Here is a 23,891-nt window from a genome sequence, read left to right as displayed (position 1 = left end):
GTGTAGACTTAGTGAACAAGCAGGTTTCTAGCAGCAAACAGCTAATAAATAATAATAAATGAATAATAATAATGATAATAAATTACCAAATGGTGAAGTTCAAAGGAGAAGGACAAAGGGGATGAAGGTGAGGGATTCTGAAGTGTCAGGATAGGGAGGTTTAGTGCAGTATTTGTTAGTGGGCTGGGTAGGCATCAATGAGGCGACATTTAAATTAGACAACAGAAGGTTGAGGAAATAAGCCAAATGTTTACCTAAGTTAGACAAAAGTAGCAAGGCCTTGAGCATGTTCAGGAGCAGTGAAAAAGCCAATGGTTTAAGTGCAGTGAAGAAGGGGAAAGCAATCAAAGACACAGTCTGTATATTAGAAGAGTATGAGGAGAATGAGAAATACAGAACCAGAATGAAGTGCCTTGAAGCCATGAAAAGTTTCAAGGAAAAACGTGTAGTCAATAGTGCTGAACACGGTATGTTACTATTAGTGTTAATGGGTTGTAAGAATCACTTTCAATCTACCAAAAGCATATTTCTTTCCTAATAAACATTCTGTCATTTTCACTGTAATTCAAAGAGTTATAGAGGTCATTCTCTCCCTTGAGATGATTCACTTTCAATCTATAGAAAAAAAATATATGCCTGAAAGTTTATAAAACTACGAATGATATAGCTTAAAGGCCAATGTCATAAAATTCTAACCAATATAGCCAAGCCTAGATCAATGCAGTGCCTAACTGTGCTTTTTTTTTTTCTTTACCAGTCCTGGGCTTGAGCTCAGGGCCTGAGCACTGTCCTTGGACTTTCTCAAGGCTAGAGCTCTACTAGAGCCTCAGCACCACTTCTGGCTTTTTTCTATGAATGTGGTACTGAGGAATCAAACCCAAGTCTTTGTGCATGCTAGGCAAGCACTATACTACTAGGCCAAACTCCCGAATAACTGTGCTTTAAACTTGGGAATCTCCTGTCCTCTTATTCCTCTGGATTCAAAATATATGGCTCCACCTCCTCAAATGTGACACCACTGATGATGGTCTTCTGGAGATCAACCTCCTGGTGGCTCAACCTCCTGAGTATCAAGGTTCAAAGCCAGCCTGGGCAGTTAAGTCCCTAAGACTCTTATCTCCAGTTCCCCAGAAAACATAAGTGGAGCTATAGCTCAAGGTGGCAGAACACTAGCCTTGAGTGACAGTGCCTAGCCCTGAGTTTAAGCCCCAAGACAGGGACAAGCAAAAATGTAAATGCTCTCAGTGTTGGTGGCTGGCACCTGTAATTCTTGCTATTCAGGAGGCTGAGATATGAGGACTGCAGTTCAAAGCCAGCAAGGGCATGAAAGTATGGGACTCATATCTCCAATTAACCACCAGAAAACTGGAAGTGGCACTGCAGCTCAAAGTGGTAGAGTACTAGCTTTGGGCTGAAGAGCTCAGGGACAGTACCCAGGCTCTGAGTTCAAACCCGACAACGACAGACGAAAAAAAAAATTGTAAATTCAGTTGTCAGGGAGGGTTCAAAAACAGACTGTTTGGAATTCTGTTTTAACCTGCTTGCTGATTTGGTCAGAAAAAAAAACAAAACAAAAACAAAAAAGGAAGCTAAAGAATCCCTGATATGTGCTGTGAATACTATTGGTAGCTTTTTTTTTTTCTTGCCAGTTCTGGGGCTTGAACTCAGGGCCTGAACACTGTCCTTGGACAGTCTTTGCTCAAGGTTAGCACTCTGCCACTTAAGTCACAGCACCTCTGGCTTTTTCTGTGCATGTGGTTCTGGGAAATCAAACCCAGGGCTTCATGCATGCTTTCGGGGTGAGCAGGCTACCATTAGGCCATGCTCCCAGCCCTGAGAATCCTAGTGGAATGAGCTAGTTTTAGCTCTGAAACATTTGTATGATTTATTTTTCCCATTTGTGTGTTTTAGATGAAAATCTTAAAAAAAATGCATTTTAACATCCTGATATCCAAATCATGGATGAATGAACATAATTTGGCCTTTTCTGAAATTCACGGGAACTATCACACTAGGCTACCAGTTACTATCCCACATAACTCTGTGGAGGGCTCAGTTTTATGAGAGCTGCATGTATTTATTCTGAGTAGATCCATATGTTTATAAATTCTTTAAAAAATTACTTTCCCCCAGATAACCCTGATTGCTATTATGAAAGTATTTGTTTACCTTTTAATTTGTTGCTCTAATCTGTAATAGGCAGAGAAGCATGTTTATTAAAATTGCCTGCAGTGAGCTGTTCACTAGACTTTCTTTCTTACTAATCAGGTTTATCATCATGTGAAAAATTAGTTTTTATTAAAGGGAAAGAGAGGCAAAATATGTGTGTGAACAGTAAAAAGACTTGGAGTGGGGACTTACAGATTCCTTTCTAATGGAAGTACACAAGGATTTTGGAGAACAGGTCTAATTATTTGCTGACTTAAGAGAATCATCTACTTTTTTTTTTGTCAGTTATGGGACTTGAACTCTGGGCCTAGTCTCTGAGCTCTTCAGCTCAAGGTTACCGCCCTAATAACTCCTTGAGCCACAGCATCATTTCCGGTTTTCCAGTGGTTAATTAGAGATAAAGAGTCTCATAGATTTTTAGTGCCCTGGCTGGTTTGAATATTGATTCTCAGATCTCAGCCTCCTTAGTAGCTAGGATTACAGGTGTGAGCTACCACACCCAGCTGAATCATCTACTCTTTACATAATTATTTACTATTACTTTTCTTTTTGACTTGTAGCTATGCTTCTAGTAACCTGAGATTGCCAAATGGGCAGTTGTTGCAAATAGTTATGTTCCATAGCCATTAACCCCCTCACCCCTCTCTCTTGTTCGTCGTGGGGCTTAAACTCTGGGCCTGGGTGATGTCCCTGAGCACTTCAGCTCCAGGCTACCAAACTACCCGTGGAGCTACAGCACCACTTCTGCTTTTCTGGTGGTTTATTGGAGATAAGTCTCATGGTCTTTAGTGTGCCCAGGCTGGCTCTGAAACAGGATAATCAGATCTCAGCCTCCTAAGTAGCTAGGATTACAGGCATGAGCCACTATGCCCAGCTGCCTTTATTTATTTTTTTATTTTTTTGCCAGTCTTGGGCTTGAGCTCAGGGACTGAGCTCTGTCCTTGGATTTCTCAAGGCTAGAGCTCTACCACTTGAGCCTCAGTACCACTTCTGGCTTTTTCCTGTGTATGTGTTACTGAGGAATCGAACTCGGGTCTTTGTGCATGCTAGGCAGGCACTCTACCACTAGGCCAAACTCCCGGACCCTATTTTTTAATTAGTGCAAAAAAATTTTTTTAAGGACCATTTGTCAAGAACTGATCAACAAAAATGCAACAATCAAATTAACCAAAGTACCATTTAAGCTACTTTTTGCATAATGAAAGAGAATGAGTGAATGGAAATGAAAGGGTTAATGCTCACAAGACACTGCAGCAATCACTATCATCCATGGTTGGCACTTTAACATACTCAACCATTATTGAACATGTTTTTAATCTACAAACACAAATAGATGATTTATTTCACACAGGACTTTGAATATAATGATTGTGCTATTTTCAATCTGACATTATTTCTTTTATAAATTTCTACCAGTCTGTGTAAGCACAGAGGCCAAATTGTTATGGGGGGAGGGGCAGTATTTAAAAATAATTTATTCCTAAATAGAAACCCTGGCACACCCAAGTCCATCTGATTGCTTAGTAATGTATATTCCCATCTAGAATTCTGAACATTTTTCTAAAATATAGCATTTTAAGTTTTAAAAGAAAATACTACACTGGGTGCTGGTGGCTCACACCTATAATCCTAGCTACTCAGGAGACTGAGATCTGAGAACTGTAGTTCCAAACTCAGGCAGGAAAGTCTGAGACTTACCTCCAATTGAATACAAAAAAAAAAAAAAAAAGTGGAGCTGTAATTTAATGGCAGAGCATTAGCCCTGAGCAACAAAAGCTCAAAGAAAGTGCCCAGGCCCTGAGTTCAACCCCCCCAAGAACAGCACCAAAGCAACAAAGTTCTTAGCAGAACTGAAATGAAATATTTCCTAGTAACTTTCAACACAAGCTAAAGAGCATACATTGCAAACAACAAAATAGCACAAACACCATTAGCGATCTAGAAGTAATGAAATACAGCAAACACTAGCATTTTCATACTAAGCCAGCCTTACAATTTAGAGAAAATAGCGTAACTATCAAAATTTATACATCAAATATCTGAAATAAGGCAGCAATATATTTTCACCAAAGATTATACACTTTCTCCTGTGTAAAAGCTGTGTACCAAGTTCCAAACACAAAAGCTATTTAAAAATGAACAGTAACAAGGTTAGTGCCAAAACCTGTGTATATATGTAGAATTTACATCTTTCTGTGTTCTTCTATATAAGGTTGTGACCACAGCAAATTAACTGTACTCCACAGCAAAGGCACAAGGCTAGGTAAGAATCTCGTTTCACTGCTAGAATACAGAACTGTGAAAATCACTGTGTGGTTAACAGGGCAGAATGTTCACAAAATAAAAGCTCTAAAATTTCTAGATTATATCTTACTTTTTTCTTCAAGCAAGAAAAACAACCTATGCTTAATCTCAAATGCAATTAATGTAAGTTAAACTAACAGTTTACTGTAGTCTTCAATATCAAAGAGCTCTTAAGAACTTAACTTGAGTAACAGTCATGAACTGGTTCAACACATTTAAGTGGTCATTTTATGAATTGTAATGAGCGCTGCTATGATCTAAAAATGATGTAGCAAAGAGGAAATAACCTCCTTGGCATGCTTGCAGCTATTTCACTGATTGTAAGCGCCAGTGCTGGACGTGGATGTTCAGAGTAAGTCAAGGAAGGAAGATCTCGGTTACAGCAAGTGGGTCCACTGAACAGATCCAAGAACAACTTGCTTGAGAAAGGAAAGCCACAGCAAATGAGAGGTAAGTACTGAACCGATACCTAGGAAACTAACTAAAGGGTCTGTGGTTTTGCTTTTTAATCTTGAAGACCTCTGCTTACAAAATCTTTGATGGTTTAGAATTTACAATTGTTAAAGAGTAGATTTTACATGAGATTTGTAAATCTAATTTTTAAAATGGCTTATTCTGTCTTTTAGCCTCTCCTACTTCCCAATTAAACCAAAAATAGCAAGGAAAACATAGTATTTAAACAAAAAGTGAATTAGTTCAAATTTGGCATATTTGGTAGCTAAATTAAAGAAAGTATTTGTTCAGATATGCTACAACAAATGAAATTACTAAAAGCAATTATTTAGCTCCTAGTAATATCTATTCTTTATGTTCTTTTAAACTGAAGGGGTTCCAAAATGCATAATAAAAATGGCATTTTAGGGCTGGGAGTTTGGCCTCTAGTGGTAGAGTGCTTGTCTAGCATGCATGAAGACCCGGGTTTGACTCCTCGGCATCACATACATAGAAAAAAGCTGCAAGTGGTGCTATGGCTCAAGGGTAGAGCTCTAGCCTTGAGAAAAGTCCAAGGACAGCGCTCAGGCCCTGAGTTCAGTCCCCAGGACTAGCAAAAACAAAAAAGCATTTTAATCAGCAGTAAGATAGACTTTTCTTTATACACACACACACACATATAATTTTTTTTTTTTTTTAAAGAAAGGACATACATCAATTCTGGTTTCGTGTGTTTGGCATGAGCATGATGCCTTCAAAAGGCAGATAACCAACCTATCTACTGACTATGCTAAGCACTGTTTGGAACTGGATCGAATTGCAGCAAAACAGCAAATGGCAATCTCCTCCAGAATGTCAGAACAAAGCACAATTCCAGAGCACGTTTTTCAGAGTACATTTGATCACTTGATCTCTTCTAACCAGTCTGGATTACAGACAGAATCAATGCCAGAGGAAATGAAAGCGCTTGGTAAGGAACAGGGAAATAAACTGCACTGGGCAGCTCTTCTGATTCTGGTGGTGATAATACCCACGGTGGGTGGAAACACCCTTGTCATCATGGCTGTTTCACTGGAGAAAAAGCTGCAGTATGCGACCAATTACTTTCTAATGTCCTTGGCAGTGGCTGACTTACTGGTTGGATTGTTTGTGATGCCGATTGCCCTCTTGACAATAATGTTTGGTAAGTATTTCCCTTTCTTTTGCCATCAAACCATTAAACTATGATACACTATTAGCAAATTAGATAGTCATTTGCTCTTTATAGTCTTTTGAATAAAAGATGGATTGGGGGGCCGGGAGTTTGGCCTAATGGTTAAAAGTGCTTGCCTAGCATGCACGAAGACCCGGGTTCGATTCCTTGGTACCACATACATAGAAAAAAGCTGGAAATGGTGCTGAGGCTCAAGTGGTAGAGCTCTAGCCTTGAGAAAGTCCAAGGACAGGGCTCAGGCCCTGAGCTCAAGCCCAGGACTGGCAAAAAAAAAAAAAAAAAAAGATGGATTGGAACCAAAGATACAGCAGGTAAAAGTTCTGCATTTTTCATTATTTTTGACCCCCCTCACCTCATAATATTGGGAATAAATCAACTCTTTTCTCAATCATCTAATGAAATCAAATAAGCCATTTAAGCTAACAATATTCATAAATTCTGCCTACTTTCCCTAAAATCAAAAAAAAATAGATTCAATGCCTTAACTTTTCTATCTTCCAAATGCCATTCCTCTTCATAAAGCAATTTGTAACTAGGAATAGGTATGCACTAGGTTATGTACTAGTAATTAGGTTTAGTAGTTAATTACTAAATTCAAAGTTCAATCACTAAACTCCAATTTAAGTTTGGTATTATTATAAAAATTCCTGCTACACTCATTGCAATTTTTTTATTTTGAAATGGAATACAATCTTTGCATATGTGTTGTTTTAACAGCAAGTTTAGATGCTAAAAGAAAGGTCCTGGTTCAGTGTCCCAAAAGATACATCTGCTTAATTTCTTTTGTCTGGCCCTATGTGTTCACAGACCTTTTAAGAAAAATGTGGATCAAAGCCCTAGTTTTTGTAATAAAAGAAATTGTAGTTGATATTGAAATCTTTGTTCTAATAAGATAATGATATTAATACAAGCATAAGTAAGTTCTAATTTATTTATATCATTTCTACTTATATCTGTTGATGAATTATGAGTGTTTCTACCTTAAAGTCAGGATTAAAAGGATTTAACTTAATATTTGGTATAAACTGATATTCCATTCAAAAATCACTTAAGATAAAAGATTATCCATAGCAAAAATTATATGTATGTTGAAAATAAACACTAAGTTACAGGAGTAAAATTTATTAAGCTAGGATACATTAATTTAGTACAAAGTAAGAAAATTTGGTACTTTAACTATTTCTATAAATAATAGAAATATACCTGAAGCTAAGTACTAGTTTCCTAGATAAAATGTGAAGGTGAGGGGCTTAAATCTTCTATAGTAAATCAACATCTGCCCGGGCTTTAGTAAATCAAGAAATTCTGTGATAGGACAAGCCAGAAAGAATAAGCTATTCTGCTTTTACTCAGGTTCTCCAGTCATTAGTATGTCTTTATCTATTAGAGTTCCCCTTTATAAATTCATAATCCTTTGAATAGTCGAATGCTACATATAACCATAAAAATAGTCTTATGGGGAATTTAAACAACTTAATTCTGAAAAGTATAAAAGAAATAAGGTAAAGATTATGTAGTGGTATATGGGTAATTGTAAAAACCGTATGCCATAAACAATAATTTGCAGGGTATACAGAAACTGTCAAAGCGCTTATTTTACACTATTGCAAAATTTAGCTAATATGCTATGATGAATAAATAATTGAATGGGTGATGCAGAAGTGGATTTTAACTTTGAGATCCTGAGTTCATAAATATCAAATATCTACTTCATGCGAAACACTGCGTTAGATACTTAAATTATAAGCTAACTGCTAAGATTAGAATCTTAAAAAGAGAAAGCAAGCCGAAAAATGAAATTAAAGAACAGATAACAAAGATTTCCCATATATTCTGTAAGAATTTTTTTTTTTGGGGGGGGGGTCAGTTCTAGGGCTTGAATTCTGGCCTAGGCCTGAGTGCTGTCCCTTAGCTCTTCAGCTCAAGGCTAACCGCTTTACCACGCTGAAAATGGCAGGCAGCACGACGATTTTCTGATGGTTAATTGGAGATAAGAGCTCAGGCTGGTTTTGAACCTCAATCTCAGCCTCAGATTTCAGCCTCCTGAGTAGGATTACAGGCATTAGCCACCAGCCCAGTGGCCATGAAACTCTTATCTCTAATTAACTACCATAAAGCTGAAAGTAGAGCTGCAGCTCTAAGAGGTTAAGCAGTAGCCTCGAGTACAAAAGCTCAGGGAACTGCTCAGATGCTGAGTTTAAGCCCTAAGACAGGCACATTGAAAATAAATAAATAAAATTAATATATATGTATATTCTAAGAATGCTGTGCCTACAGAGTTCACAGTGGTACGTAGTTTATGAATTTATTAGAGCAAGACAAATCCTAACCACCTTTTATGTTTAAAAAGGACCTGGTTTTCAAGTACTTTTTTTTCTTTCTTTTTTTAAAATGGCAGTACTGGGCCTTGTACTTGCTACGAAGGTACTCTATCTCCTCAGCCATGTTTCCAGCTTACTTTGTTTTGTTTTGTGATAGGGTCTTTTTGCCCAGGCTAACCTGACCACAATCTTTCTAATCTTCCTATTATCCATGCTGTAACTCAAATGACAGATATGCACCACCATACTAGCTTTGTTTTGTTGAGATGACTCGATACATTCTTAAGGTTTTATCTTATTTCACCAAGATGACACACAAGGGATTACATTTACGTAAGCCAGGGAATGAGTACATTTCTTTTCGTACAGTGTCATCCCTTCCTTCCCTCCCTGTCTACCTGAGATTTCATAGTTCATTTTCTTGATATTTTCTTAAACATTCTGTCTGTAGTTACTTCACTTCATTATTTCGTTTTAGATTATGTCTAAGTGCTCTTGGATATAATACATTATAACAAATAAATGTAATTATAAATCTTGAGACAAACTACAATTCCTAAGAAAAACAACCATAATGGGTGAATCAATGTAACAGCGATATTCACAAGACAATATTCTGGAAATGAATTTTACAACTTGGGAGGGGATGGAGGAGGGAACGTGGGAGAAAAACATGAGAAGGGGTAATGATGTTCGAGAAGTAATGTACTCACTACCTCATGAATGTAACTGTTACCCCTCTAAGCATCACCCTGACAATTAAAAAAAAAAGACATGTTAACTATCTTAACACATCAATATAATACCATACCAATTTTCAGTTACTTGATAAATGGAAGCTTTTTGTTTATGTCTACCAAAATAATACTAACTTGAAACAAGTTTAAGAATTAAAATATAAGAACCAGGAAACGCCCATTTATAAAAATGTCCAGAACTATTTTTACTTTGTATAATTCATAAATTATCTGAACTTATTACATTAGGCAATTATAAAAGTCTTTTCCCCTGGCTTCACCCATGTAAGGCAAGTGCTCCACCATGAATGAAGTTTCTTTTTTTTCTTTTTGATCTGGCCTTGAATTCATACTATCCTGCTTTAGCTATTATGTGCTGGTATTATAGGCATGTACCACCACATCGTTATTCCCCCCTCCTTTTTTTTAGCCAGTCCTGGGGCTTGAACTCAGGGCCTATGCACTGTCCCTGAGCCTCTCTGTGTTTAAGGCTAGTGCTCTACCAATTGAGCCACAGTGCCACTTTCAGCTTTTTCTGTGTATGTGGTACTGAGAGGAATCAAACCCAGGGGTTTGTGCATGCTAGGCAAGAACTCTACCACTAGGCCACACTCTCCCCAATCCCTCCCTTTTTATTTCTTATGAAAGTTTCCAATAATTTCAGTAAGTTGTATAGCCTCGTTAATTTCACATGTATCTCATGAAATTAGGGATCCTAAATATTTGGGCTAGTCTTGGTAATCCTTATTCTCTCATTCTTTCTTAATGTATTCTGCCAGGAAGCAAGGCTAACAAGGCTTCATAGACTTAATCAAATCAGTGCTGGAAAGCTTTCCCTCTTAGCCCTCAATTAGGAATATGCAGGTCAGATAGTAAAATTCCAAAGACATGCGCTTTTTACATGAGTTCTCTTATGGCTTCCTGTTCCTGGCTACAAGATTCACGACTAGAATTTTCCAGACTTTAATTTCAAAAGAATAATCCAGGGCCGGGAATTTGGCCTAGTGCTTGCCTAGCATGAACAAAGACCAGGGTTTGATTCCTTGGTACTATATACATAGAAAAAGGCTGGAAGTGGTGCTATGTCTCAAGTGGTAGAGCTCTAGTCTTGAGAAAGCCCAAGGACAGTGCTCAGGCCCTGAATTCAAGCCCCATGACTGGCAAAAATAAAAAGCCAAAAAAAACCCCAAACACCCCCCCCCTCCCCAAAACCCATAACCCATGATCAAAATTGTGAAATAGCTAAATTTATTATCACAGTATTTAAAAGGACTCTGGAGATTACATTCATTTATACAACACAATAATTACATGCCTTTTTAGATCCTTAGTATTATATTCCCTCCCTCTCCTTTTTCTTTTTTTTTTTTTGGTGCCAGTTCTGGAGTCTAAACTCTGTTTTTTTCTGCTCCTCACTGACACTACCACTTGAGCCAAAACTCCAGTGCCCCATTTTGATGTTCAGCTGGAGATAGAGTACTGAGGATTGTTCTGCCGGGGCTGGTTTAGATTTCAGCTTCTTGTGCAGCTAGGATTACCAGGCAGCACTCTTCTCATCCTTCTCTGAATACAGTTCAAGGCAACTATACAGTTTGAGGCTATTTCACTGAAACCCTGTTAGACTCCTGAAAAGTACTATATTCAACACTATTTACAATTCTTTCCCTAAATCATGGTCTGGGCTTCTAATCTCTACCTATAAGAGCCTTAAATATAGACAGCTCACAGCTAAGTGTTCTGTCATCCTAAAATGGTTATCTTGATTTTCCTTCAATTTCCTCAGTCACTTTGTACCAGTCAAAGTGAGGTATATTTGCAAAGCCAAGTGTAGGAGACACATATTTTAAATTTTATCAGTATACATACAACAGTCAAATTGTAAAATGGACTGAGACAATCTCATATGAATGGTGTATTTTGGTAAATGGATTTTAACTGAATTCTAAAATAAAATTTAGTTGTTTTAAAACTAGAAATATATACGTAGTGGGCATATATACAACATATAATTTATTAAATCCAAAAGAATATGGACACTTGTGGTAGAAACTTATTGAAAAGCTCTGCCAAAACAATCACATTCAAACCTAAATTTGATTAAGTATTTCTAAAATACTTAAGACTGCAGACGTAGTTATTAGAGGTTAAATAACTTAAGTATTTAAGATGCTGATTGCATCTCCAGTTCTTGGAATGAATATAAAGTTTGAAAAGAACAATGTATTTCATTAAGGAGAATCTGAAGCTATTATATTTACCATCTCTACTCAAGAACTATTTGTGACAAAAGAAAAAAAAAATCTCCAGGCTCAGTGGCTCACTCCTGTAATCCTAGCTACTCAGGAGGCTGAGATCTAAGGATTGTGGTTCAAAGCCAGCCCTGACAATAAAAAAGTCCATGCGACTATTATCTGCTGTGGCTCAAAGGGTAGGACAGTAGCCCTGAGCTGAAGAGCTCAGAGACAATGTGCAGGCCCAGAGTGCAAGCCCCACAGCCAACCAAAAAAAAAAGTATCATGCCTTGAAATACTATATTTAATATTATTGTCTTAAGGACCTGAAGTGAAACATTGTCTTATAGAGATTAAGTCATAACATTTCAGATGAGTAAATGAAAAAGGTTCAAAAATATGTATTATTTCTTAAAAAAAAAAAAAGCTTAAACTGAAGGTTGTCATTTTGCAAGAGAAAATGTTTATTTTTCTTTCTTTCAGAGGCTATGTGGCCCCTTCCACTTGTTCTGTGTCCTACCTGGTTATTTCTTGATGTTCTCTTTTCAACTGCATCCATCATGCATCTCTGTGCCATTTCAGTGGATCGTTATATAGCCATCAAAAAGCCAATCCAGGCCAATCAATGTAACTCCCGAGCTACGGCATTCATCAAGATTACATTGGTGTGGTTAATTTCAATAGGTATGTGGGGAATGACAGGCTGTGGGTAGAGTGCATAGCCTTTAATTCCTTTTGATTAGGAGCATGCCAGTTTTAGTAGTCCAAGAAACTCTTCAGAATTAAATAGTAAGACACTCTATATTAATATACTAGTGCAACTGGTACTATGTTACAGAAAGTTTCTATAACATTCTATAATAGCTGGAAAGAAGTGGTAAGGTTCATGTCCCTAGAACCAACTTCAGTCTTTATTACACTACCATCCCACTTTAATTTTGATATGCAAAAAAGCTATGAGTAAAAAATTATCATAGCCAGGCAGTAGCCTTGAGTTGAAGAGCTCAGGGACAGTACCCAGGCCCAGAGTTCAAGTCCAACAAACGACAAAAAAGGAAAAACAAAAAAGATGGTCATCATATTTATCAATAGAGAATTAAGGTCTAGCTAGTTATGAGTACCATCACTTAACAAAGAGATGCATCTTAAGCTGTACTGGAAAAAAATAGAAAAAGATAAAGAAAAAAAGCACCCAATAAACCCAAACATTCTGTAACTATTTATCAAAGATCATAAATTCAACTAGGAAGCCAATATTCCAACATGGATTAAAAAAGCAATCAAAACTTTGTTTTTGTTTTTTTTTGCCAGTTCTGGGGCTTAAACTCAGAGCCTGACCACTGTCCTTGGGCTTTCTCAAGGCTAGGACTCTTGATCACTTGAGCCACAGAACCACTTCTGGCTTTTATTTTCTGTGTATGTGGTACTGAGGAATCAAATCCGGGTCTTTGTGCATGCTAGGTGAGCACTCAACAACCAGGCCAAACTCCCGGCCCCAAAAGTCTTAAATGTTAAAACTTCTAGATGCAGAGAAAATGTTAAACTGATATTCCCAAATGATTTATAGAAAGAAATCACTATTCTTCTAAATTGTTTTATATTCTCCTCCCCACCCCCCCTGCAGTTCTAGGGCTTGAACTCAAGGTCTGTGCACTGTCCTTAGATACTTTTTGCTCAAGGCTAGCACTCTGCCACTTGAGCCACAGCGCTACTTCTAGCTTTTTCTGTATATGTGGTACAAAGGGCTTCATGCATGCTAGGTGAGCTGAGCACCCTTACCATTAGGCCACAATCCTATACCTGCTTCTCATTTTTTTTTTTTTTTTTTTTTGCCAATCCTGGGCTTGAGCTCAGGGCCTGAGCACTGTCCTTAGACTTTCTCAAGGCTAGAGCTCTACCACTTGAGCCTCAACACCACTTCCAGCATTTTTCTATGTATGTGGTACCAAAGAATTGAACTCGGGTCTTCGTGCATGCAAAGCAAGCATTCTACCACTAGGCCAAACTCCCGGCCCCCCGCTTCTCATTTTTAATGCTCAAAGATAGCAGCAATGAATCAGTACTTCACATGAAGTAAAATACACATTATTCAAAGCTCTTACAAGCTAATGTCAGGAATAAAGTCAAACACACTTATCAATATAATGATCTGATTGCAAATTCACATCTTTCTAGTTTAAAACAATGAAGAGGAAAAACATTAAGAAACTGAAAGTGTGAAAGGAAAAACAGTATTTCTCCCAAATCAGATTAACAACATGGTAAAAAAAAAAAAAAAGCAAGAAAGTAAAACACACAAATTCATCTTTATATTTCTGTAATACTGCTATAGCCAAACTTCTTTTGAAAAGTTTAGAGGTTAAAAAAAAAAAAATCTAGAAGCCAGGCACAGTGGCTCACGTCTATAATCCTACCTACTCAGGAGCCTGAGATCTGAAGATTGAGGTTCAAAGCCAGCCTGGGCACTAAAGATATCTAAAGACTCTTATCTCCAAATAATCACTAAAAGGGGAAATGGAGCTGTGGGGTAGGGCAGTAGCCTTGAGCTGAAGAGCTCAAAGACAGCACCTAGGCCTAGAATTTGAGCCCCATCACACACACACACACACACACACACACACACACACACACACACACACACACACACACACACACACACACACAAAGTGTAGAGGTAAAAAGCAAGGAGTGCTGCTACTTTTCGTGGGGGGAAAAATACAACTAGAGTTAAGAAAAAGTCTATTCAGAATGAAGAGAGTTGTAAGCACTGAGGAAAGACCAGTTTAACAGAGGCTGACTTGACAGTACGGAACAGTACTCCCTGCCCCAACACACAATGAAGACAGGAAACAGTGGTGCTAACCAAATTTAAGAAAAATGAAGAAAAACCAGCCATTCATTTTAAATGACTCTTCTGTCTATTTCCACTGACCACAGGCTCAGTCCACAGAAACAAATTTTATTTGTAGGGAAGAATAAAGAAGGGCTAAGGCATGACTCAAATGGCATATATATGCAAGTGAAGAGACCCTGAGTTCAACCCCAGGTCCATCAATAAAATAAAAAGGACATAGGGCATTTGCCCTAGTGGCAGAGTGCTTGCCTAGCATGAACAAAGACCCGGGTTCAATTCCTTGTTACCACATACATAGAAAAGCTGGAAGTGGTGCTGTGGCTCAAATGGTAGAGCACTAGTCTTAGAAAGCCCAAGGACAGTATTCAGGTCGTGAATTCAAGCTCTAGGACTGGCAAAAAAAAAAAAAAAAAAAAGAAAGAAAGAAACCCAGAGGTCACAAATAATGGGCATGAGGACTCTTACAGCTTTTTTTTTTTTTTCATCAAAGCAAAGGCAATGCCATTTTTGTTGTTTTTGGTCAGTCCTAAGGCTTGAATTCAGGATCTAGGTACTGCCCTTGGAAACTTTTTGCTCAAGGCTAATGCTCTGCCACTTGAGCCACAGCACCACTTCTGGCTTTTTGTGTGTATGTGGTACCAAGGAATTGAACGCAGGGCTTCATGCATGCTAGGCAAGCACTCTACCACTAAGCCACACACTCAGCTCAGCAATACCATTTTTCTACTTCTTAATTTTATTACAGAATGAATCACAATTTAATACTTTGGAAAAAAACAATGCAGATGACAGTTCTATGACGTGCTGAAGAGTTTTTACTTTCGTCTTTGGAATTTAGTTATTCTACTTCTGTGCTTTAAATGTGTCCACCAAAGTTCATGTGCTGGAAGCTTAAGCAACAATGTTGAGAGGTGGGGCTTAGAGGTGCTGAAGTCATGCGGGCTCTGCTCTGATGGAGTGGGTACATCCGTGTAAAGAATTAAGATGCAGCTCAAGAATCTTGAACTTCATATCCTATGTAAAGTGAGCCCAATAAAATTTGTTCATCATAAGCCACCCATGTATTACCGCTTGGTAATTCTGTTATAGCGGCAAACAATGGGCTAAAACACCACAGTTAAGTATATGTTTTAAAAACAGAGATTAAGGGGCCAGGAGTTTTGCCTAGTGGTAGAGTGCTTGCCTAGCATGCACAAAGACCCGGGTTCAATTCCTCGGTACCACATACATAGAAAAAAGCCAGAAGTGGTACTGAGGCCTAAGTGGTAGAGCTCTAGCCTTGAGAAAGTCTAAGGACAGTGCTCAGGTCCTGAGCTCAAGCCCAGGACTGACAAAACAAAAACAAAAACAAAACAAAAAACACAATAGAGATTAAAAGTGGGCACTGGTGGCTCATGCCTGTAATTCTAATTACTCAGGAGGCTGAGAGCTGAGGATCACCGTTCAAAACAAGTCTGGAGCAAAGTCCATGAGACTCATATCTCCAGTTAATCACCAGAAAACCGAAAGTGACACTGTGGCTTAAGTGATACAACACCAGCCTGGAGAAAAAGAGCTCAGGGAGGCATCCAGACCCAACTGATTAAAAAACAAACAAACAGAAAACAAAAAGCAAAAGTGCAAATACTAATCAGAGGATAAAGGATTGAAGAGTCAGAAGATCATCAATGGGATGAAATCATGAAGGTGATGGTAATGGCACAGCAGAGAGGAAGACTGCTGCAAGTACTGAGGGACACGGACAAATGTCATCAAGATGACTACGTGGGAAAGGGACATTTTGATGGAATGAAAGAAGAGTAGAATGATGTCCTGGAAATAACAGGGTACAGATCAGCAAACTTTTTCTATAAAGGGTAAGAAAGGAAGTATTTTAGGCTTAGAGAACCTGTGGTTTCTATCACAGCTACTCAACTCTGCTATAGAAAAAAAGCAGCCAGCCACGCGCGCACGCATGCACACACACACAATCTCTGTGGCTGTTGGGCCGGGGGTTTGGCCTAGTGGTAAAGTGCTTGCCTAGCATGCACAAAGACCCTGGTTCGATTCCTCGGTACCATATACATAGAAAAAAGCCGAAGGGGTGCTGAGGCTCAGGTGGTAGGGCTCTTGCCTTGAGAAAGTCCAAGGACAGTGCTCAGGCCTTGAGTTCAAGCCCAGGACTGGCAAAAAAAAAAAAAAAATCTCTGTGGCTGTGTTCCAGGAAAGCTTTCACAAAAACACAATGTGAGTTGAATTTGACCTTTAAGCTGTAGAATGTTGCCAAGTATACAGAATATTTTTTCTAGTGAAGATGAGAAAAAGAGTAGTGGCATACACTATAAATGGTTCGAGGAAAACACTTTTCCTGGTTTTTTTGGCTACCATATATAGCCTCTGTGGATAATGAAGTACTTTTAGATTCATAAGCCAACACAAAGTTTTTGTTTTTTGTTTTGCCAGTCTTGGGGCTTCAACTCAGGACCTGAGCACTGTCCCTGGTCTTTTTCCTCAAGGCTAGCGCTCTGCCACTTGAGCCACAGCACCACTTCCAGCTTTTCTGTGTATGTGGTACCAAGGAACTGAACCCAGGTTTTCATGCATGCAAGGCAAGCACTCTATTACTAGGCCACACTTCTGGTGTGGCCTCAGTTCAGATTATTAAATGATATCTGCTATTCCAAAGGCGCAAAGATTCAATATAATCCTTGTCATTATTCATTTGCTAATAAGGAACTTGGTTAAGCAACATATTTACCTATATCACATTTTACTCCTATTAAAGGACTTCTAATCTTAAAAATATTTTTCACAATTCTATACTCTCAAATTACTAAGTAGCATTTAAAAAATAAAAATGAGCTCTTTATGGACTAGGAATATGGCTCAATGTTAGAATGCTTGCCTAGCATGCACAAAGAATTTGTGGGATGGGTTTAGTTTATGTTGTTGCCTGACCACCTCCCCTCGTTATTTTCTTCCTAAAAAGTCAGAAGGTAGCTGATGGCTCAACCTATAATCCTAACTACTCAGGAGGCTGAGATCTGAGGGTGGCAGTTCAATGCCAGCCCAGATAAGGAAGTCCAATTAACTACCAGAAAACCAAAAGTGGAGCTGTGACACAAAATGGTAGAGTGGTAGCCTTGAATGGAAAAGCTTAGGGACAGCACCCAGCCCTGAGTTCATGTCCCATGACCAACCCCGCCCCCCCTCCCAAAAAATCAGAAGGAAAGGATTAAAAAACATTCACAAAGGAAACTGTATCTCGAAGATAATAAGTGAATTAAATATCTATTAAGAATTAAGATACTGAATGACTGACTGTACTGTAGTTTCTCTAGATTCCCTTCCTAATTCCTTTTCCTTAATCTGGGATAAGCCAAAAATCAAAAACTGTTTCACAGGCAGGTGCCAGTGGCTCATATCTGTAATCCTAGCTGAGATCTGAGGATCTTCAAAGCCAGCCCTGGCACTAAAGTCTGTGAGAATCTTATCTCCAATTAACCACCAGAAAACTGGACGTGGCACTGTAGCTCAACTGTGGAAGAGCACTAGCACTGAGCTGAAGAGCTCAGGGACAACCTCCAGGCTCAGAGTTCAAGTCCTATAATCCGCAAAAAAAAAAAAAACAAAACAAAAAAAAACAACCAAAACCCAGAACAGATAAAGATAGCCCTCTTCTTTCATTGATATATTATGCCTTTAGAGAAACAGCCACTATAAATTTGAAATCATGAAGCCATTTTTGTTTAAAAAAATAGCAGTTTTGAGGCTGGGAGTGTGGCCTAGTGGTGCTGTGGCTCAAGTGGTAGAATGCTAGCATTCAGAAAGCCCAAGAAAAGTGTCCAGGCGCTAAGGTCAAACCCCAGGACTGGCAAACAAACAAAGAAAAACAAAAAAGATTTTGCTTACCTAGGCTCTATTTGCCAAAGTTCCATTGATAAATCTCAACAGACTCTACACTGTGGGTCTCAGGAATTACACTGCATAGGTCCATATAAAGTCACTAGGACAAAATCTGAATAGAAGTAGAAAATATAGTAATGACACCACCTTGTTTCCTCTTCCTTAGGCATTGCCATTCCAGTACCTGTCAAAGGACTAGAAAATGATGTGTTGAACGCCAACAATATCACCTGCGAACTGACGAAGGAGCGTTTCGGCAATTTCATGCTCTTTGGCTCTCTGGCTGCCTTCTTCACACCTCTCACAATCATGATTGTCACCTATTTTCTCACTATCCAGGCTTTACAGAAGAAAGCGTATGTGGCCAAAAGCAAGCCACCTCAACGTCTAACATGGCTGACTGTGTCTACTGTTTTCCAAGTGGAGGAAACACCTTGCTCATCACCTGAAAAGGTAGCAATGCTAGACTGCTCTCGAAAAGACAAAACTCTGCCCAACTCAAATGATGAAACACTTATGCGAAGAATGTCTTCGGTTGGAAGGAAGTCAGCACAAACCATTTCCAATGAACAGAGAGCCTCAAAAGTCCTTGGAATTGTATTTTTCCTCTTTTTGCTTATGTGGTGCCCCTTTTTTATTACAAATATAACATTAGCTGTGTGCGATTCCTGCAATCAGACTACTCTCAAGAAGCTCCTGGAGATATTTGTGTGGATAGGCTATGTTTCCTCGGGGGTGAATCCTTTGGTCTACACCCTTTTCAACAAGACATTTCGGAGTGCATTTGGTCGATACATCACATGCAATTACCGGGCCACAAAGTCAGTAAGAACTCTCAGAAAACGCTCCAGTAAGATCTACTTCCGAAATCCGAGGGCAGAGAACTCTAAATTTTTCATGAAATCTGGAATTCGAAATGGGATTAGTCCTGCCACATACCAGAGCCCAGTGAGGCTCCGAAACTCAACCATTCAGTCTTCATCAGTCATTCTACTAGATACACTTCTCCTCACTGAAAATGAAGGTGACAAAACTGAAGAGCAAATCAGTTATGTATAGCAGAAGCTGCAGTTTCTGTCTAATACAACAGTGATTAAGGTGATGAGCAGGACATAAGAATTGTAAAGATGCATGTCGTACATCAAACCATCTCTTTAAATGGATAGCTATGTGTTATGATTACCCAGTTTTCCTTACTGGGGCAAAGTAACTCATGAGAAATATAATTTTTTTATGGTTACAAACAAAAACCACCCAAGTTTTATCAAAACATTAGGGGTTTTAAATGAAATAAAATTAAGTAAATCAATAAATTTCAGCCTTAAAAAAATCAGTGCTATGAGATTTTATGTAAAGTTGTGTTAAAAGTAAAATGAAGTCAAGCAAATAAGCATTAGCCTTGTATCCATTGTTCTAAAAGCCTTGTACGACAGGTAGGCAATGTCCTGCTCTATTGTTTTCATCAGCTGCTGCAAGCTGCTTGTGCTGGTAACTTTGCTATTTTAAATAGCCAAATAGCCCTTGTCAGAAAAAAAGATTCTGATTCCTGGCATATGAACAGAAGTGACAGCAATGAGAGTGAAAACTAAATGCATACACAATGTCACAGGTAGATGGAAGCTAAGATTGCCTGCAATAGTCAAATGTAGTTTTTTTCCTTCAATCAGGAAACTATCTTGATAGGCAAAGAAGAATTGAATGACACAACAAGGAACAGGAGCTTCCACTAGTTGTTTATTAAATGGCTACCACTAAGTACCTAATCACTGGAGGTAAGGGAGAGAGGTGGAAGAGGGGAGAAGAAGGAAGGACTGGGGGGAAAAGGGGAGGAAGAGGGAAGGAGAGGGGAAGAGGAAAATGAAATCCCTCTTGGGTACTTAAGCCATGCTCCTAAAGATACTAAATGCATGAGCTCAAACTGGAGGTATAGGATCTCAATCTGGGGATCTAAAGAGTAAGTGGTGTCACAAACTGTGATCACAGCTGCTTGTTTTCCCTTTGAGTAGGCTGAACTTCAGGCACAAAAATTTTTATTCACTATTTCATTTTGTACTCTCAGATCAGGAAATGAGACCAACCTGTGCCACTTACAAGATAGATGATTAAATTTTACATTTTAAAATGATAGTTGTTTTGTGCCTCAGATTATATTTTATGCAGTCCTTATAAGGATTAGATGAATACTCAGGAGGCATTCAGTAAATAGTAGCCAATTCTTCTGTGTGTATGCCAGTCCTGAAGCTTGTATTTAGGGCACTATTTCTGAGCTTTTGTGATCAAGGTTAGTGCTATGCCACTTGAGCCACAGCACCACTTCTGGCCTTTTCTGAGTAGCTTATTGGAGATAAGATACATGATGCTCAGAACTCAGTCTCCTGGTAGGTAGGATTATAGGCATGAACCACCAGTGCCTGGCTCCAATCTGAACATCTTTATTTTTCTTCAGCTTTAAGGAAGTACAAGATCATCTCTAAGTAGTTTCCAGTTTTTACCTCTTAACCATTATTGTAACTGTAACCCATCTATACATTACCCTGACAATAAAATACAATTTTTTAAAAAAAGAACCATTATTATGGAAAAGTAACACAAAAATATCCCTTAGCAAGCTAGGCCAAAGGAAAGGCTTGAGGAAGAGGGAGAAAAAGAAGAAGAGGGAAGAAAGGAAAAGACCCTAGAAGAGTAAGCATATAAACAACTCATTGCCTCTAACTTGATCTGACTATCCTGTTATGAGGTAGAAAGAAGCTTATTAGCAAAGTCAGAAAACAGTTCACAGGAGACATCTGCTGCTGAAACAGGGAATTTAACTATGTATAAGCTATAGGAAAATATGCAAGCAGAAATTAATTCTGACCATCCAAAATATAGCATCAGCTAAAAAGGGAAGAAAAACAGTTTCAAACAAGCCCATCAACTTCCTATGTACAGGATATACATTCCAAACATGACACAGTCACTGACAAGAGAAACAATTCATAGTTGGAAATGAAGAAATAAAACAATGTAAAAGACAAATATGAGTAGAATCTTTACACACATCAACAATTGCTAAGGACACATTTGGAAGACTATCCTTACTATAATAAAATTATTACTTCTCCAATAAAAATTAAGAAACAGCTGGGCACAGTGGCTCATGCCTATAATCCTAACTACTCAGGAGGCTGAGATCTAAGGATCAAGGTTCAAAGTCAGACTAGGTACAAAAGGACCTGAGACTCTTATCCCCAATTAACCTCTAGAAAACGGCAAGTAGGGCTTGGTCAAGGGCAGGGTAGGGCAGCAGCCTTGAGCTGAAAAGCTCAAGAGTTCAAGCCCCGGGACCCCACCCCCCAAATATATATATATATAATATATATACATATGTATATACATGTATGTGTATATATACATATATATGTATGTGTATGTAATTTTAGAACTCTACTAGCAAATTCTAGACAAGAACCAGTACCTGCAAACAATCCCAGCCACTGGCAAGGTAAAAACTGGGAAGATAGTGATTCTATATCAGCAAGCACAAAAAGTTAGTGAAAGCCCATCTCAACAAATAAAACAGGTATGGTGTCTCTCACCATATAGAACCATATGTATCTATCTATCTATATATTTTTTCCCTATATATAAAATCCTCCTATGCAGAGGAGGCATAGCTAAAAGGACCACAGATGGAGGCTAGGCTGAGGCAAAAACACTAAAACTCTTATCAGAAAAATAACCAAAGTGAAATACAGCTAGAAGTAGACTCAAGTGCAGAATGCCTATCTAGCAAACTGTCTTGAGTTCAACTATTCTAGCTATGTAGTATAGCTAGAATACATAGCTACCAAGTTTTACAGATCTGGGAATTTGACAATTCTATGAAATGCATCACATAGGAAATAATCTTACTAATATTAACCATTCCCTATTTAAAGCTCCTAGACTAGGAGGATCTGGATCAACATGCTGATAGGATTTAGTGAAGTGTCTCTAGCTGTCTGTGTGAGTAGGTGGACACAATGATGGTTAGAGGATGATACAGTGAAGAAAACTAGTATCTGGCTGAATAACTTCACTGAAGACAACTGTTCTAAGGAAAGACACATTAGCTTATTAGCTCATATAAAGCTCTTGGCTTTGGTCTACTCTCTTTCTCTGTTCTTGTTACTGTTTAATGCTGAAATTTGATCTCAGGGCCTTGCCAAACATGTTCTCTACCACTGTACCTCATCCCTGTATACCCAACTGTTTTGCTTTGTTTCAACATATTTCATCCACAATAGGAAGAAAATATTTTACAACTTGCAATAAATGAGTATTTTATCTAGTTATTTTAAAGTTATTAACTAGTTATGAAGTTATTAATTTACAGTGGACTTTTGTACGGGTCATGCCTTCCCCAGGTATGACTTACTTTCAGTCTATTGTAATATGTTCCTTTCCTAATAAACTTCCCTTGTCACTTTCACTGCATTAATGGCTGCCTGAATTCTTCTCTTGGCAGATGCAAGGATTCAAGTGAATAGATGGATATGGAGAATGTGTCTATATGAAAGTAAAAGTTTTCCATCTGGCCCTACAGTTTCCCAAACTTCAGGTACCACTATGATGCCACTTTGTTGCCATCTTGAAATTCTGTAAGGGCAAGACCACCTTCAGGCATCTATGACTTATTGCAACAAAGCCTTGCTAAGCAATCCTGAGGAAACAGACAGGTAATGACCAACAGACTGTTCAGAGGATCTCTGAACCTATCTGGGCCTCTGAACTGTGCGAACTATGCCTATCTTTCTCACCCCTGCTTCTAATCCTCCTTATTTAACCTAAGGCATTGTCTGAACTGCTCAAGATAGGTGAAAATACACTGAAGTACTATCTTCCTGTGTCTGTAATTTTATAAACAAATATATAAGCAAGAAGTGTATGCAGAATTATGTAACAGTTCACAACAAATCTTCACTCCTAGGAAACGTGGAGTAGAAATCTCTTCTAGAGATTGTAAGGACTTACTTAACATAAACTTCAGGAACCAGTATTACTGTGTGATTTCATCACAAGTAAAATGTAAGACAGTATCCAAATAGTGCTAAATAACCTGCTTTCATTGTATTTTAACATTTAACATCTCACGTGGAAGAAGCTCGGTATTTGACATTGGGGCTGATATGACAGCACTGAGAACTATAGAAGAAAATCTGCTATATCACTAGCACCACCATACTTACATAGAGCCAAGTGGTGTAATGCAGTGTTCTAAAGTCTTTAGATACACTGGTTATTTTATTAATTGTCAGGAAAAAAATATTCTCCAACAGGTTACTATTATAGTCATTTTTACAGATGGGACAACACGGGCTCAAAGAGGCTGAGTAACTTGTGCAAAGTCACTTAGCTAGTAAGAGGTGAAGTGAAAAGTCACCCTGGACAGATCAGATTGAAGCATGTCTTCTTAAACACAACTACATTATACTTCCAGGAAGGAGCATCTGAACAACTGCAAGCCAAAATAAGCTTTATTAATCTTCAGAATCTTAATGTTTTTCCCTACAGACAAAGCTTATTACCTTTTAATTTCATTGGAGCCTTTGGAATTAAAAAAAAAAGTGTAATATATAATGTAATTAAATTATTCATATACACAAGAGAATAAGTAATGGAGGTATTATTTGCAATTTAAAAATTAAGCTGGGTACTAGGAAAAATGGATAGAAATAATTTGAGTTGTTTTACTTCTCAAATAACTCCCAAACCCAAGATAAA

The 23,891-nt window shown here is 38.2% G+C and overlaps 2 protein-coding genes across 4 annotated transcripts in view; one reads left to right on the top strand and one right to left on the bottom strand.

Moving 5' to 3' along the window:
• Psmd1 (proteasome 26S subunit, non-ATPase 1) overlaps positions 1–23,891 on the bottom strand; it is a 104,063-nt gene that overhangs the window by 43,545 nt on the left and 36,627 nt on the right. The window lies entirely within an intron of this gene.
• Htr2b (5-hydroxytryptamine receptor 2B) lies at positions 4,839–22,763 on the top strand. Of its 3 annotated transcripts, XM_090355019.1 has the most exons (5): positions 4,839–4,923; positions 5,608–6,088; positions 11,891–12,091; positions 18,313–19,244; positions 22,636–22,763. In XM_090355019.1, exons 2-4 carry the CDS (start codon positions 5,740–5,742, stop codon positions 19,203–19,205), a joined length of 1,443 nt encoding a protein of 480 aa, XP_090211145.1. In that variant the 5' UTR covers positions 4,839–4,923; positions 5,608–5,739; the 3' UTR covers positions 19,206–19,244; positions 22,636–22,763. The 3 variants fall into 3 exon arrangements, with proteins under 3 accessions (XP_090211145.1, XP_090211143.1, XP_090211144.1); XM_090355017.1 differs by lacking the exon at positions 22,636–22,763 and having other exon boundaries at positions 18,313–19,447; XM_090355018.1 differs by lacking the exons at positions 4,839–4,923; positions 22,636–22,763 and having other exon boundaries at positions 5,601–6,088; positions 18,313–19,447.

Source organism: Megascapheus bottae, chromosome 21 (assembly GCF_031878675.1).
Source record: "Megascapheus bottae isolate mThoBot1 chromosome 21, mThoBot2.hap1, whole genome shotgun sequence".
Classification (NCBI taxonomy): Eukaryota; Metazoa; Chordata; class Mammalia; order Rodentia; family Geomyidae; genus Megascapheus; species Megascapheus bottae.
The sequence above is the reverse complement of the archived record's forward strand: the minus strand, read 5'-3'. Positions and strand labels throughout refer to the sequence as shown.